The following is a 16312-nucleotide window of genomic DNA, read 5'->3' as shown; positions in this document are numbered from 1 at the left end:
GAAACATTTATTGGCCATTTGAAGCTTATAGGAAAAATGTAGGAATTCCTGTACCATTGTTGGGATAATCCCTATCCACCTCTGCAGCTACGGAGCTTGAGGAAGAGTGACTATCTTTCCCACTTCTTGACATGGATGAGTAGGTTTATTAAAGCTTGCTCATAAAAATAAACTATAATTTGAAGTCCTATCTAGCACCCTTCTTCCTCCTGGACACCTTACTAAAAGGGATATGTGAATTGTAGCTTTCTTTGTTGCTGTTCCCCAATGGCTGCCTGATTCTAGAGGGAGAATGTAGATGCTCAGGTATTTCGTTGGTTTGCACTCCATGTGATATCCAGCAGAAATCAGCTGGGTGACTTTGGGCCAGTCCAGGGGTGAAATCCAGCAAGTTCTAACAGGTTCTGGAGAAACGGTAGCGGAAATTTTGAGCAGTTCGGAGAACCGGCAAATACCACCTCTGGTGGCTCCAGAGTGGGGTGGGAATGGGGATTTTGCAGTATCCTTCCCCTACCACGCCCACCAAGCCATGCCCACCAAGCCACGCCCATAGAACCGGTAGTAAAAAAATTTGGATTTCACCACTGGGCCAGTCACTCTCTTTCTCAGCCCAACCTACCTTACAGAGTAGTTGTTGTAGGAAAATATAGGAGGAGGAAGGAGGATTAGGTGTGTTGGCTGCCTTGTGTTGTTTATAAATATAACAAAGGTGGGGAATCAGTAGATCCTAAGGATGTTTTCAGTCTGATTTATAACAAGGGTGCACTAGTGCTCCTTGCCTTTCCAGTGACTGTCTTTGCATTTACAGCCAGCAGCCTTAAGTAGCAGAAGTGGGGCAAGAAAAGTCTTGTACAGAAATGGTTACAAGGATGAAATGCTGAAAATGGGGATAAAGAATTGATAATAGCAGCTCTGGTCAATAGCAGTGACTAATTGTCATCTTAAAAGCTTTCTCTCTCTATTGTTTTACGTCTGACATTTTACTTTATTGATACGGAGAATGGATCCATTGATTTCAGTTCATTTGCTTCCAAGAAATATGTTGCTAATTTGCTATTTTTAATTTTTTTTTCCCAAGAGACGGGACGTTTTTCCTTCCATCTTTGCTTAATAGTCGTGCCCACAGAACACTTTTATAACCATGATTGGAGTATTGGTTCTGTCCAATAAAATCTTCCTCTCTTTTGTTTCACTGCCCTCCTTCCTGTTTCTTCCTCCATGACCTCAAAAGGACTACCAGCTTGCTTTGTTATTCAAGGTACTTTTCATTGTACTTTCGACTTGGCTTTCTTTTGTGTCCATGCTGTTGTTACTGAAGTGAAAAGATGTGTGCTTTATAAGTGGAACGTTATAACACTGAACATGCTGTTCTCATAACTGTTGGCATTGTAGAACTGTGCCCCTTAACTTGAGAATCCATATGTGTGTAAAGTTACCTATTTATAGGGGAAAGGGTGCTTTAAATTGCAACATTTTGCCCACTTCCGCATGGAAGAAATGGCATGTTTGGTTAACATCCACTTCATGTGCTTTCCTCTTAAAGAGATGGTTCAGATTACTTCTGCGAATTGTAGCGAATGCCTTAGAGAATTAAGAGCACACTAAGCAAAGGATCTTTTATTTATTTATTTATTTATTTATTAATTAATTAAACTTTTATACCGCCCTTCTCCCGAAGGACTCAGGGCGGTGTACAGCCAAGATAAAAAGCAGTAAGTATACAAAGTATATATACAAAGTATACAAAGTTAAAAATCAATTTAAAATACCTATTCAATAGTGGCCGAATTAAAACCGTCAAATACTTACGGGACCGCCTGCTGTTACCATATGCCTCCCACCGACCCGTACGCTCCCACAGAGAGGGACTTCTCAGGGTGCCGTCCGCCAAACAATGTCGGCTGGCGGCCCCCAGGGGAAGGGCCTTCTCTGTGGGGCTCCCACACTCTGGAACGAGCTTCCCGGGCTTACGCCAAATTCCTGACCTTGGACATTTCGTCATGAACTCAAGACTCACCTTTTTATCCGCGCGGGGCTGGCTTAAATTGGGATTTTAAATTTTAAATTTATTAATTTTAAATGGGGTTTTAGTAGAGTAAATTTTAATCATTGGGCTAATTTAAATAAGTTTTTTAAATGGGATTTTAAATTTGTATATTGTATTGCTGGTTTTTATTATGCCTGTACACCGCCCTGAGTCCTTCGGGAGAAGGGCGGTATAAAAATTAAATAAAATAAAATAAATAAATAAATAAATAAATAAATTGACCAACCTAAAATACCCCATATAAAATTACAGAAAATTTAAAAATTTAAAATTTAAAATTTAGAAATTTAAAAAATCTAAAAAATCAGTCCAGTCCCGCTTGGATGAATAAATAAGTTTTAATTCCGGCGAAAGGTCCGAAGGTCAGATATTTGGCGCAAACCGGGGAAGGTCGTTCCAGAGTAGGAGCTCCAACAGAAGGCCCTTCCTGGGGCCGCCAGCCGGCATTGCTTGGCGGACGGCACCTGAGAAGACCCTCTCTGTGAGGCGTGCGGGTCGGTGGGAGGCATGTGGAAACAGCAGGCGGTCCCGTAAGTACCGGGCCCTAAGCCATGGGCGCTTTGAAGGTGGTAACCAAAACCTTGAAGCGCACCGGAAGACCACAGGTAGCCAGTGCAGACTGCGCGGGAGAGGTGTTACCGGGAACAGCGGTGCTCCCTCAATCACCAGCGCAGCTGCATTCTGGACTAACTGCAGTCTCCGGTACACTTCAAAGGTAGCCCCATGTAGAGAGCATTGCAATAATCCAGTCGAAGTGGCGAGCATGAGTGACCGTGCATAAGGCATCCCGGTCAAGAAAGGGGCGCAACTGGCGGACCAGGCGAACCTGGTAAAAAGCTCTCCTGGAGACGGCCGTCAAGTGATCTTCAAACGACAGCCGTTCATCCAGGAGAACGCCCAAGTTGCGCACTCTTTCCGTTGGGGCCAGTGACTCGCCCCCAACAGTCAGCCGCGGTTGCAGCTGACTGTACCGGGATGCCGGCATCCACAGCCACTCCGTCTTGGATGGATTGAGTCTGAGTCTGTTTCTCCCCATCCAGACCCGTACGGCCTCCAAACAACGGGACAGCACTTCGACAGCTTCGCTGGGGTGGCCTGGGGTGGAAAAGTACAGCTGAGTATCATCAGCGTACAGATGATAACTCACCCCAAAGCCACTGATGACCTCGCCCAACGGCTTCATGTAAAGGGCCTGTCCTCTACGGATTTTAAATGGCACATATTCCCCCTTTCAGTTTTATATGGCAACACTGAAGTAGACTGAGTTGAGAGAATGACTAACCCAGCATGGCTGTGTCTGCATGTGCATGTGTGCATTTCTCTCTCCCACCTAGTTTGACATTCTAACTGTGGGTTATTCATGCCAAGAAAAGTGAAGCACATAATAAAACCAACGAGGAAATCTGTGTGTGGGAAAGTCATTCTGAGCCTCAGTAAGGCCCAGTGAGATACATGATATAGTTAGTCATAATATAAGACTTTTATAAGCCAGGTTCTCTATATCCCTACCCCTCGTTAGCATTTCAGACAACCTTTTAGTAATTTAGTAACATCTATATTGCTTTCCTTCGTGGTGGACTGTTTTCCTTTCTTTCTGGGATTTTGGCTTTTTAAAATCTCAGCTTTCTGCTCTCTTATTATTGTAAATTGTCCCACAGAGTTCATTGGAGTGAGAATTCTTGAAATGTTTACATAGGCACAGTGTGGCTTCTCATACTTCTGAGGTTCTCCTAACTTCAGATCCATAATAATGATGATGATGATGATGATGATGATGGCGATGGCGGCTAGGCCTGGATAGCTTTCAGGTGCGGTCCCTATGGTTATGGGAATGCTGGTCTTTGGATTAGTACTGGCTTAGCCACCGTGAACCAACCCAGGCATCTACTATCACCAATGATGACAAGAAATCAACAAAATTCCAGGCCAGATAGGTCGTCGATAGACGCTATGGCTCCTGGACATCTGCTGAAAAATGGGCTACAGGACTCAGTTGCTATTGCTGGGGAACCAGGGCGTGAAACTGTAAAGAGGCTGGGACAAAAGTGCAAAACTTAGAACTTCATACATCTTAAGAAAATACTTGGTTAATACCTAGGATGCTGGCAGCAATCTGTATCAACCATTAGCACCAGTCTAGTATTTGTGATGAATTTTTGAATGTTCAGTTGACTGAGTTTCATGTTTCATGAATAAAGTAAATAATAATAATAATAATAATAATAATAATAATAATAATAATAATAATAATAATAATGCATTTTTGAATGTTCAGTTGACTGAATTTCATATTTAATGAATAAAGTAAATAATAATAATGCAAAAAATTGCACTATTCGAAACAGCAAAAATCTGCTACTCAGAACATCATATATTTTAAAAAGATACCTGGTTGATACCTAGGATGTATCAACTATTAGCACCAGTCAATGGTATTTTTGACACATTTTTAAATGATCAGTCGACTGAGTTTCATGTTTAATGAATAAAAGAGACAATAATATATATATTTTTTTTAAAAAAACGACTTACCTGTATCTAAAATGTCATGGGAACATAAAGTGGAAAAAGTTGTTGAAAATAAGAAGGTGAAGATCTTGTGAGACTTTTGAATACAGACGAATCATCATTTGAAACACAATACGCCAGATATCACAGTTGTTGAAAACAGAAGCGTACGATTTATTGCTATCACTGTACCAAGAGATGCCAGAGTCGAAGAAAAAGAACTGGAAAAAAAATCATGAAATATCGCGACCATCGAAACTATGCAATTATGGATGAAACCTGTGATAGTGATACCAATTATCATTGGGGCACTTGGCACCGTGTCCAAGAATTTTACAAAGTACATCAAGAAATTGCAGCTTCCTGCAATAACACCAGCGGAACTGCAAAAGACTGCGCTACTCGGAACAACATACATTTTAAGAAGATACTTGGTTGATATCTAGGAAGCTGGCAACAACCTGTATCAACCATCAGAGCCAGTGAATGATATTTGTGATACATTTTTAAATGTTCAGTTGACTGAGTTTCATGTTTAATGAATAAAGATAAATAATAATAATAATATGCACAAATTGAAGAGCAACAGCTAGAAAAAATAACAAAATATTGTGATTTGTAAATTGAAGTTGAGTGACTACAGAGGAAAAAATCAATAGTTGTACCAACAGTAATAGGAGCTTTTGGAACAAAACCCAAAGAGCTGCTTAGATACATGGAAATTTTGGATTTATTGAACCTGAATATCCTGATATACTCAGAAGTTAACAGCTCTTAGGCCCTTGGTTAGGATTTGAACTGTTAAGTTTTTACCAGTCCCAGACTGTGAATCAAATTGAAGATTAAATCAACAACAACAACAACAACAACAACAACAACAACAATAATAATAATAATAATAATAATAATAATAATAATAAACAAAACAACGATTTCCGAATACACACTGATAAAGTTTTGGAACACAATACCCCGGATATCATGATTGTGGAAAAGAAAAAAGTGTGGATAGTCGACATTGCTATACCTGGTGACAGCAGAATCGATGAGAAACAACTTGAAAAATTCACCAGATATCAAGATTTGAGAATCGAATTGCAGAGACTCTGGCATAAACCAGTGCAGGTGGTTCCAGTGGTTCTTGGCACACTGGGAGCTGTGCCTAAAGACCTAGGCAAGCACTTAAAAGCAATTGGCGCTGACAAGATCACCATTGGTCAGCTGCAGAAGGCCACCTTACTGGGATCTGCTCGCATAATTCGCCGATACATCACGTAGTCCTAAACGCTTGGGAAGTGTTCGACTAGTGATTTGTGATACAAAATCCAGCATAGTTATCTCATTTGCTGTGTATACTGTCATTTTGTGTAAATAAAATAGTAATAAACAACTTATTTTATGATGATGATAATAATAATAATAATAATAATAATAATAATATATGATGATAATATTAATAATAATAATATATGATGATAATAATTATAAAACTGTAGAAGAAAAACAAAGTTTGAATGATTATGTGAATGATTATGTAATAATATATGATAATAATAATTATAAAACTGTAGAAGAAGAAAAACGAAGTTTGAATGATTATGTGAACCAAAGTGCAGAAAAATTGCTGCAGGCTGTGAAAACGGAGAACATTATAAAAACAACAGAAACAAAGGCAGAATATAAGGAAAAACAGCTGGATGACAGATTAAATAGATGGAAAACCAAAGCTTTGCATGGACAGCACTTGAAAAACATTGAAGGAAAACATAATGACAACTTTACATTGGCATGACTTAAAAGAGGAACCATCAAGAAAGAAACGGAAGGTTTAATACTCGCTGCTCAAGAACAAGCATTACAAACTAATGCCATGAAAGCAAAGATACAAAATCCACTGACAATCCAAACTCCTAACTTTGCAACAATAGAGCCGAAACTGTTTCACATTTAATATGTGAATGCAGCAAAATTGCACAAACTGATTACAAAGCTAAACATGACTAAGTTGATAATAATAATGCAGAACTGCAAAAAACTGCGCTACTTGGAACATCGTACATCTTAAGAAGGTACTTGGTTGATACCTAGGACGCTGGCAGCAACTCGTATCAACCATCAGCACCAGTCAATGGTATTTGTGATGCATTTTTGAATGTTCAGTTGACCGAGTTTCGTGTTTAATGAATAAAGTTAATAATAATAATAATAATGACGATGATGACGATGATGATGATGATGTATCATTCAAAGAATCTATGAGAAGACAGGGAATAAACTTGATAGTTTAGAACAGTGGTAGTCAACCTGGTCCCTACCACCCACTAGTGGGCGTTCCAGCTTTCATGGTGGGCGGTAGGGGTTTTGTCTGATACTGAAGCACTTTCCTTTTTTTTTATTTGATTGACTTCTTAAAAAATTGTCATAGCATTATTTAAAAACATTTTCATTAGATTTTCATAAAATTCTCCATGACAATTTAAATTTCTGAAAATACACTATTTGTATCGCCCGCGCATAAGTTTAGTTCACGTTACGTAAGTGAAACTAAATGGCGCTATAGTGTGATCGTAAACAAAAGAGCCTTGTCCCAGAATAGCTCGCGCATCTCCCCCCACACCACCCAGCTGTAACCGACAAGCAGAGCTGGTAGCTGGTGGCCCCCCCCAAACCCAATCCACGATGCGCGAGAGGCATGTGCAGACAATGATACACGGTGCATTATTGTGGAACCGGTGGGCGGTTAGAAAATTTTACTACTAATAGAGATACAAAAGTGGGCGGTAGGTATAAAAAGGTTGACTACCCCAGTTTAGAATGTAACACAATCTCAATAATATTGAACTGCAATTCCAGAGATATTTCTTTTACCACCACCCAGGTTTTATCTTTTCTTGAAAAAACAAATCTTTTAACTTATTGGAAATTGGCTTGCCTGAAAGGTCCAGCAATGTTTTAGGACCTCATAAGGCATTCTTAGAAAGTAAAAATGATGTGTGGGTTAAAGTGCAGAGATTTATACGAAGGAGCACTTTTCTCTGGGGGAGGGAAAATGAAAAATCACCAGAGATGCTAGAAAACATCCTGCAGGGATGGGAGGACTTGGCGAGAACAATCTCAGCAGTTTGCCTTTTGGAAAATGGTTATTTTATAACAAGCCACACCAAAGTAGAGCGGCCATTTTATTAACTGAGGTAACAAGAACTGAGGTGAGGAGTCAAACTGACAAACTAAATTGCAGCTCTTAAAGAAGTTAAATACAAAATTGCTGATCTTTTCACAAAAAAACAAGTACTTTAACATTGGCTATTTTCAAAATCTGAAGAACAAACATAATATAACGCTAGTTTTTCCCTGTTTGCATAGAAATGAAAAAATGAACTCGTGATTTATGGCCTTGATGATTAGACAGGATAAATTGCAGAAAGAAGGGAATCTTGATATAAGCTTAGAGAAAGGAACTAAAATATATTTTCACAATATATTTTCTTCAACTGCTGTGAAGAATATTGGAACTCACTTCTTTGTATCTTTTTTCTTTCTTTCCTATTTTTCTTTTACTTCTTTTCTTGCACTTTTAGCTTTCTCTTTAATTTCTTTTTCTTTTTTCTTTCTTAGAAAAAGAAGCCACAGTATTTTATTAGTCTGTATATTTTTTTTCTTTATAAAAATTCTAATAAAATATATAAACCTACTTTTTCAAAATAGATTGAACATCATTTCAGTTAATTTAACATATCTTCCAGGACAAAGGTTAAAAGAATTATTAAGAGGGATATTTCTGAATTCGAAGAATGAACTTTGTAAAAAATAATGTGTCTTAAGATGCAAAAAAATGGATGGATGGATGGATGATAGAATGGGTTGGTTGGTTGGTTGGTTGGTTGGTTAGTAATTAGTCAGGGTTTTTAGGGTATTGTGTGTAGACCTGTGTGATCTAATAGATAGTCTATATTTGGAATTGAAAAAAGCTCTTGGCAAATGTCACTCCAAAGATTTCTAAGCAAAGTCAGTTGTCCCATAAGAGGACAAGCACTTTTGTGGATTGGCAAACAATTAAAATAAACAGAGAAGGAATAAATGGAAAATCCTCCCATTGACAAGATGTGGAAGGTTGTGCCCACCAGGGATCATGTGTGAAACTAATGCTTCAATGTGTACACAGATGATTTATGGCAGGGGGATCAAACTTGATTTCATTAAGGGCCGCATCAGGGTTGTGTTTGACCTTGGGATGAGTGTGGCTAGGATGGGCATGGCCAGTTTGACATCACTTGTGTCAGGGGTATCTGTGGTGGCCCAAGTGCTCTGCCAGCGAAAACAGGCTCCAGAGCTCCATTTTCAGCTGCGATGGCCTCCTGTCATCCTCTGCCAGTGAAAACGGAGCTCAGCAAGCTTTGCTGTTTCTATGACGGCCTGGTGGGCCAGATCTAAGCACCCTGCGGGCCAGATCCGGTCCCCAGGCCTTGAGTTTGACACCCCTGATTTAGGATTAGGGCTGAGTAATGACATACCCATGTTTGCTGTTCAGGATGGTGAAATCAAGAAAAGATTATGAAGAGTTCTCTCCTGGGCAGCCTCAGAACGGCGAAAACTATTCCGTGCAAACAAGCAAAATAATGCATGCTGGCCCAGAAAAATTCGCCACTGTTACTGTCTTGGCAGTGACTGATAGATTAGGAATGGAATCTTGGAATCATAGTGAACAATTCGATGAATATGTCAATCCATTGGCAGTGGTTGTAAACAAAGAAAAACCTCGCTGGGTATAGTTAGGAGGAGGATTGAAAATAAAACTGCTGATGTTGAAATACCTAAAACATGTCTCAGGTGAGACTTCGCTTGGGGGAATTGCATACAGCTTTTGAACACCACACCTGAAAAAGAAGACTATAAAACTAGAAATGGCATGGAAAGGCCACCAAAGGGATTATATCAGTGGTGGGTTGCCCCCAGTTTGGACTGGTTCGCAAGAACTGGTAGTAAAACTGACAGGAGGCTCCTCCCACTTACCCAGAGGTGATTTGCACAAGCGCAGAAGCTTCTGCGCATGCGCATGCACATAAGAGCGTGGGCGTGATGCAATCTGGTAGTAAAGGTAAGTAGAACCCACCCCTGGATTATATGGCTGGAGTATCTCCTTTATCAGATAAAAATTGGGCCTTAGTGCAGAACAAGGAAGGGGAGAACTTAGTAGAGGTGTATAACTTTAAATTGCAGGGATAATATAATAAAAGGCTTTCTCCTCCTCTCATTGTATTAAATGAGGTGATATTTATTGGAATTAAATGCCTAGGTTGAGAGAAGAAAATGCTTTTGATAAAGCACGTAATTAAGCTATGAAACTTCCTGAAGCCGGTTTAATTCATAAATAAATAAAATTTCATAAAAGCAGACTGAACTAATGAAGTTGTTAATGAGAACTGATATTGATGGCTGTTTTCTAGTCCTAAATTAATATTACCAATGCTAGTTGATGGGAAATGAACTATTATCCTACACAGTCTGGGCTTGGGAGTTTTCCAAATACTTCCAGTTGGCCACTATGAGGCATAGAATATAGGAAATTCTCGCCTTACAACCATTCATTTAGTGATTGTTTGAAGTTACAACGATACTAAAAAAAAGTGACTTACGACTGTTTTTCACATATATGATCATTGCAGCTTCCCCATGGTCATGTGATCCAAAGTCAGCCTCTTGGCAAATGGCACATATTTATGACAGTTGCAGTGTCCCAGAGTCATGAAATCACTTTTTGGGACGTTCTGACAAGCAAAGACAACAGGAAAACCAGATTCACTTAATAATTGTGTTATTATCTTAACAAATGCAGTGATTCACTCAATAACTGTGTCAAATAAAGGTCGTAAAATGGGGCAAAACTCACTTAACTGTCTTCCTTAGCAGTGGAAATTTTGAGTTCAATTGTGCTTGTAAATCAAGGACTACCTGTACTAGATGAGCAGAATATTAGAATCTAAGAGAAAGTTAAGATGAGTCTGAGTTCTGATACAGCAAGACTGTTGTTGTTTTTCTAATGAGGAAATTCATTCTTCACAACTTTTTTTCCCAGTAGCAAGCTGTTAAAATTCCAGATTTATTCATCAGCCCTCAAAGTTGAGGATCTTGATATAAAAAGCCTTTTGTGTTACGGAAAGAGATGGAACGATTTCATTATTGTTCATGTGTAAGTTTGATCCCAGTACTAGGTGGAGATTAACTCTGTAGAACAATAATTCAATAAGGAATATTTTACATTGGCACATTGCCACAAATTGCCACAAATCTATAGAGGAATTATTGAGTCTGTCATTTGCACCTCTATAACTGTCTGGTTTAGTTCTGCAACCCAACAAGAAAGACACAGACTTCAGAGGATAATTAGAACTGCAGAAAAAATAATTGCTACCAACCTGCCTTCCATTGAAGACCTGTATACTGCACGAATCAAGAAGAGGGCTGTGAAAATATTTACAGATCCCTCACATCCTGGACATAAACTGTTTCAACTCCTACCATCAAAACGACGCATAGAGCATTGCACACCAGAACAACTAAACACAAGAACAGGTTTTTCCCGAAGGCCATCACTGCTAAACAAATAATTCCCTCAACACTGTCAAACTATTTACTAAATCTACACTACTATTAATCTTCTCATCGTTTTCATCACCAATCTCTTTCCACTTATGACTATATGACTAACTTTTTGTTGCTATCACTAAGGGTTAAATTGCAACCTATGACCATCATTTGTGTTGTAAATGTGTACCTTTGATGACGGTATTTTTTTTTATTTTTTTTTCTTTCTTTTTCTTTTCTGTACACTGAGAGCATATGCACCAAAACAAATTCCTTGTGTGTCCAATCACACTTGGCCAATAAATTCTATTCTATTCTATTCTATCCCAATACTAGGTGGAGATTAAGTCTGTAGAACAATAATTCAATAAGGAACACTTTACGTTGGCACATTGCCACAAATTTTCACAACAGCAATTCACAAAAGCTCTTGAGATGAAGGATACAAGGCTTCTATGCAAAATACAGGATGATTCTTTCAATATGTGATGAGCTTTCAGAGGATTGTTTTCAGGAACGATTTTCTCTCATTGGAATTGTAGAAACACATAAGCAGTTGGTTTTTATTCTCCTTGCGAAGTTGCTTTATTTGCTAGAACTGACTATTGTAGAATAATAGCAGGGTTGTAGAAAATGCAAGAGACAAGGAGGGCAAGAGTTAAAAAGGATTCTTAAACTGCCATCAACCTCAGCCAATTATCAAAACAGATCTGTGCAGAGATATGCATCACAAGATGACTTTTTTTGTTGTTTTTTAAATGACCTGGTAGCTATATGCATTTGTTCTGAATGAATAAAAGGGCTTTGAAAATCTAAGCACTGTGGGAAATATATTGCTCTGCAGTAGTTAAGGAAATGGAAAGCAACAATCTCTCAGTGTGAGACTTTTTTTTTTAATTTTTAAGTGCTTCATTTGAAGACCACATTACAAGTAGAAATTCTGATTTTCCTGTGTAGCATAGTGCTCCGTTTCAAAGTAACTCAGTTAGGAGTGTTAGGTGATTAAGCTCCCAAATTGTATTAAGCCATAAATCATAGTTTACCTGCAAATGGTTAGATTTGTTCCATAAACTTAAACATAAGCAAATTACCTAATTATTGATCACGTTATATGAGCCCGGTATCACAGATGCATTGTATATCATGAACTTTTTGAAAGCTCTTAAGACAAGTGACAATGCTCTGGCATTATTCTTCAACTTGGGGCCTTTGGAAGGCAGTGGCTTTGAACCTGATAGCCTCACCAGGAGTTTGGGAATTGTAGTTCCAGTGTCCTGGAAAAGTTAGGAAAAGCTGCACTTCTCAGAAACTTCTCAGAAAGAACTGCAGTCACCAAGAATTGTAATGCAGGCATACCTAACTCTTGGTTTCATCTGCCTGAAGGAGAAAATGTGTTACAAAATATATAAGAATCCTTTGGGAAGAATAGTAAAGCACCTGCTTTGGCCATAATGGACTCCAAGAGTAGATTTTAGCATTTCCAGGTATAGCCGTGAAAGAATCTAGTCTGGAACACAAGATTTGCTATTTATTTATTTAGCATATGGCAAATACATGAACTTATAGTAGTTCAAATGTTGATATCCAGTCCGCCCAGCCATTCAAGGACAGGGTGGTCTATGTTGAAAAAATCAGACATTGGGCCTGTATAAGCTCTTGATGGACATTCGGACACAATGTGGTGGATACTTTGTAGAGGAGCACCACAGTCACACATGGGTAGAGACAAGACCTCACTTAAACAATGAGTCCTGGCAGACACCATGTTGGATATGGCTCCTGTTCAGAGTTGACCAATGCTGGCGAGGAAGGTCAAAACCTGGCACCTTTTGTGTAGGGTCATCTACGTAACTGCCTGCTTTCCACTATGTGTTGACGTCAAAGTTGTTAGACAGCTGTTGAGCGAGCGCCAGAGAGGGCTTCCTAGATTTAAGCCTGCCAATTGATAGGTGAGGAACATCAGCGTGCACAGGAAGAAGTGGGTGTCTCATAATTTTGTTGTACTCCTTCACTGAGGCTTCCTGCCTTCGTAGGGCTGGTGGTGTAATGTGGTTCAATGGGGAGCCAGCAAGTAGGAGTAGATTTTATGCAATGCTTATGATCCTCATTGTATCATTTAGTCTAACATCGATCTTGCTGGTGCAGCAGCTATTAAGCCAAAGAGGGGTGCAGTATTCAGCTGTGGAGTAGACCAGCCCTAATGCTGATATTCTGAGAGTAGAGGCTGAGGCTCACAAGATTTGCTATTAGCTGATATAGACAATCCCAGATATGTCTTTCCCTACGACAGTTCCTAAGACCTACCTGCAACTGTCTTCCTGATGTGGTACACTCCAAGGATGTTGAGAGTGAGCGTTCCAGAATCTTTTATCATTGTGGAGATGTTTGTACATTTTAAAATCTACAGTGTCATTTGAGAGTGCCAGATTGAATAAAAGCTAAAGCACAGGTAGTCCTTGATTTATTATCGTAATTGGGACTGGCGTTTCAGCTGCTAAATGATGTAGTCATTAAGTGAGTCATTGAGTGACTGGACCTGATTTTATGAACATTTTTACTACAATTATTAAGCAAATCACAAATCTGAGTTTGGTCTAGTGGTTAAAGCACCAGGTTAGAAAGCAGGAGACCATGAGTTCAACTCCTGCTTTAGACATGAAAGTCAGCTGGGTGACCTTGGGCCAGTCATTCATTCTCAGCTCATCCCACCTCACAAGGTTGTTGTTGTGTGGGAAAGGAAGAAAAAGCATGAGATATGTTCATTGCCTTGAATTGTTTATAAAAATAATAAAGGTGGGATATAAAGAAAGAAATACATACATACATACATACATACATACATACATACATACATACATACATCTGGCTTCCCCAATTGACTTTGCTTGTTGGAAGGACGTTTTGCTTGCAACCAGTGGTAAATGCAGATTGTGAACACATGATCACAGGAGTAAGCGATGGTTGTAACTTGAAGGACAGGTTGTGAGTCACTTTTTTTCAAGGCCATTGTAATTTCTGTCTTTAAACAAATGGTTGTAAATTGAGGATTACCTGTATTTCCCAAAATCTTTCTAGGAGAGATGAAATCAACTTTTTTTTTCCAGCCAAGAATTATGCTTGACCTTTGAATAGTACGTTGGAAGCTGCAGTTTCAGAGTGAGTGGGACTGAACAAAGCACCCATGTGACTTTACTTAAGTACATGCAAAATAATTATTCCCATATATTTCAAGTAAATATTTACTGTAGCTGACAGGCTAGGAATAAATACCAGTGCATTAACAATCTCTCGCTCTTGTTTGATACTGAAAGAAAAAGTTTTGCCAAGTGCTTAAGGGGGTAAGTTGTGGCTTGGGTTACAAGCTGTGCATTCGTGAACTCTAGAATTCTTTGTGGGGCTTTAGAGTTCAAGAGATGTTTTGATCTAGCCTCAGTTCTGATTTAAAAATAGAAGCAGGAGACTTTGACCCAGATGTTCCTTTGTCTCAGTGCTGCTTCCTGTACAAAGTCCCATTTGGTGGCCAGCAATTTTCTAGTCCATAACAAGAATAACGGTGTTTTTCCTTTTCTTAGGACACAGGTCATCCTTGTACAGCCAATGATCCCACCGGGTGCTTCACACCAGTGTCACCTCAGCACTTCATAGACCTCTTCAAATTTTAACGGCAACCGATGGCAGAGGCTGAGGTGTTTTTTTGTAAAAGTTTTGCAGCGCCATGCAGTACGTGAATGGGGGTTTCGTGTGTGTGTGCAATACTTCTCCTGATACGTTTCGAATTAAAACCTGGGTGTAATCAGGTCAAATAGAACGTTGCTGGAACTTCCATTAAAACCTTCAGTTTCTAAGGAGGAAGAAAAGAGAAAGACAATTCACTTAGGAAGGGAAGATATACCAGAAAGAGATAGGTTTCTGTGAAAGTAATAATTGGAATCGGGCTATCTAGTTGATAGCCAGCAACATATTAATGTTTTTCTTTGAGTTTCAGTGAGATGTTTGAAGTTCACTTGTTACTGAAGTGAAGAAACTGATAAGTTTCTTCTTACTTGTCCAATTCTAAATATGCCCAGTTGGTACATCCTGTAAATACTCAGAGGATACTCTTAGGGTTTCTATGTATATATCATGTTGATTGTCAGCATTACACATGGGCAAAATGTCCTGTATACCAGTTGTGCAGGAAAGCCAGCAATTCCATATTGTAAATATGTTCAGCACAATATTTATTTTCTTAAAATATGTTCTATTAATTCCGTCCCATCTCTCTGTCTCCTAAATAATGTGAGCTGTTGGTATCCTGGCTGCTGAGCCAAGATACTGTTTTTTAGATGCAATCCAATGAATTGTGTTGAATGAGAGATATATGTGTTTTCCAAGTCTTCTCATTGATGTCTCCTCAAGTATTAATCGCCTTGAGCAAAATAGATGTGGCTGGGCTTTGACAGAGAATGGGACTTCATTTGAAGCAGTGCTGTTGAAGCTTTGCTGTGAACATCTTGGCTAGCTTCTCAGAAGTGGAAGATAATCTGAATACTCTCAAGGCTTCTCTGAGAATCAGATTGATAGGAGAAGCGAGGGGCAAATTTGCAAGAACTTCCAGTGTTCAGAAACTCTTAAACCACCATTTCCATGTAAGACAATACATAGATGAGCAAGGATTTATGTTATGTACCACCCGAATAAATCATTTCATCTTCTAACTATAGAGTGTGGAGTTCTTTATGTTAATGCATTACATACTCCTGGTTTTAGCATTCCCTACTTATAAACATGGATTCTAATCAGTGGTGAAATCCAGCAGGTTCTGGAGAACCGGTAGCAGAAATGTTGAGCATTCGGAGAATTGGGAGTGGAAATTTTGAGCAGTTCGTAGAACCACTAGCGGAAATTTTGAATAGTTTGGAGAACCGGCAAATATCACCTCTGGCTGGCCCCAGAATGGGATGGGAATGGAGATTTTGGAGTATCCTTCGCCTGCCACGCTCACCAAACCACACCCACCAAGCCTTACCCACAGAATCAGTAGTAAAAAAAATGAATTCACCACTGATTCTAATGCTATACTTATATTTATGTTGATATAAGCTATGGGGAAAGCCTACTACAAGTTTTTATGATCAGGTGTAATTAATGTTTCCAGCATTTTCATAGCAGTTCACATTAATATATTGCTATAGT

At 39.0% G+C, this 16312-nt stretch overlaps 1 protein-coding gene across 3 annotated transcripts in view; it reads left to right on the top strand.

The window, feature by feature from the left end:
• Nucleotides 1-15837, top strand: part of FBXO25 (F-box protein 25) — a 32534-nt gene extending 16697 nt beyond the window's left edge. Inside the window, exons 10-11 of one of the 3 annotated variants that reach the window (XM_058177592.1) lie at nucleotides 1232-1258; nucleotides 14710-15836. In XM_058177592.1, the coding sequence (XP_058033575.1) occupies nucleotides 1232-1258; nucleotides 14710-14799 (117 nt within the window). In that variant the 3' untranslated portion in view covers nucleotides 14800-15836. Of the gene's footprint in view, nucleotides 1-1231; nucleotides 1259-14709 lie in introns of all 3 variants that reach the window. The other 2 variants (XM_058177607.1, XM_058177600.1) reach the window with 2 other exon arrangements.
• The last annotated feature ends 475 nt before the right edge of the window (nucleotides 15838-16312 follow it).

This window comes from Ahaetulla prasina, chromosome 1 (genome assembly GCF_028640845.1).
Source record: "Ahaetulla prasina isolate Xishuangbanna chromosome 1, ASM2864084v1, whole genome shotgun sequence".
Classification (NCBI taxonomy): domain Eukaryota; kingdom Metazoa; phylum Chordata; class Lepidosauria; order Squamata; family Colubridae; genus Ahaetulla; species Ahaetulla prasina.
Note: the sequence above shows the minus strand (reverse complement) of the source record. Positions and strands in the feature narration are given on the sequence as shown.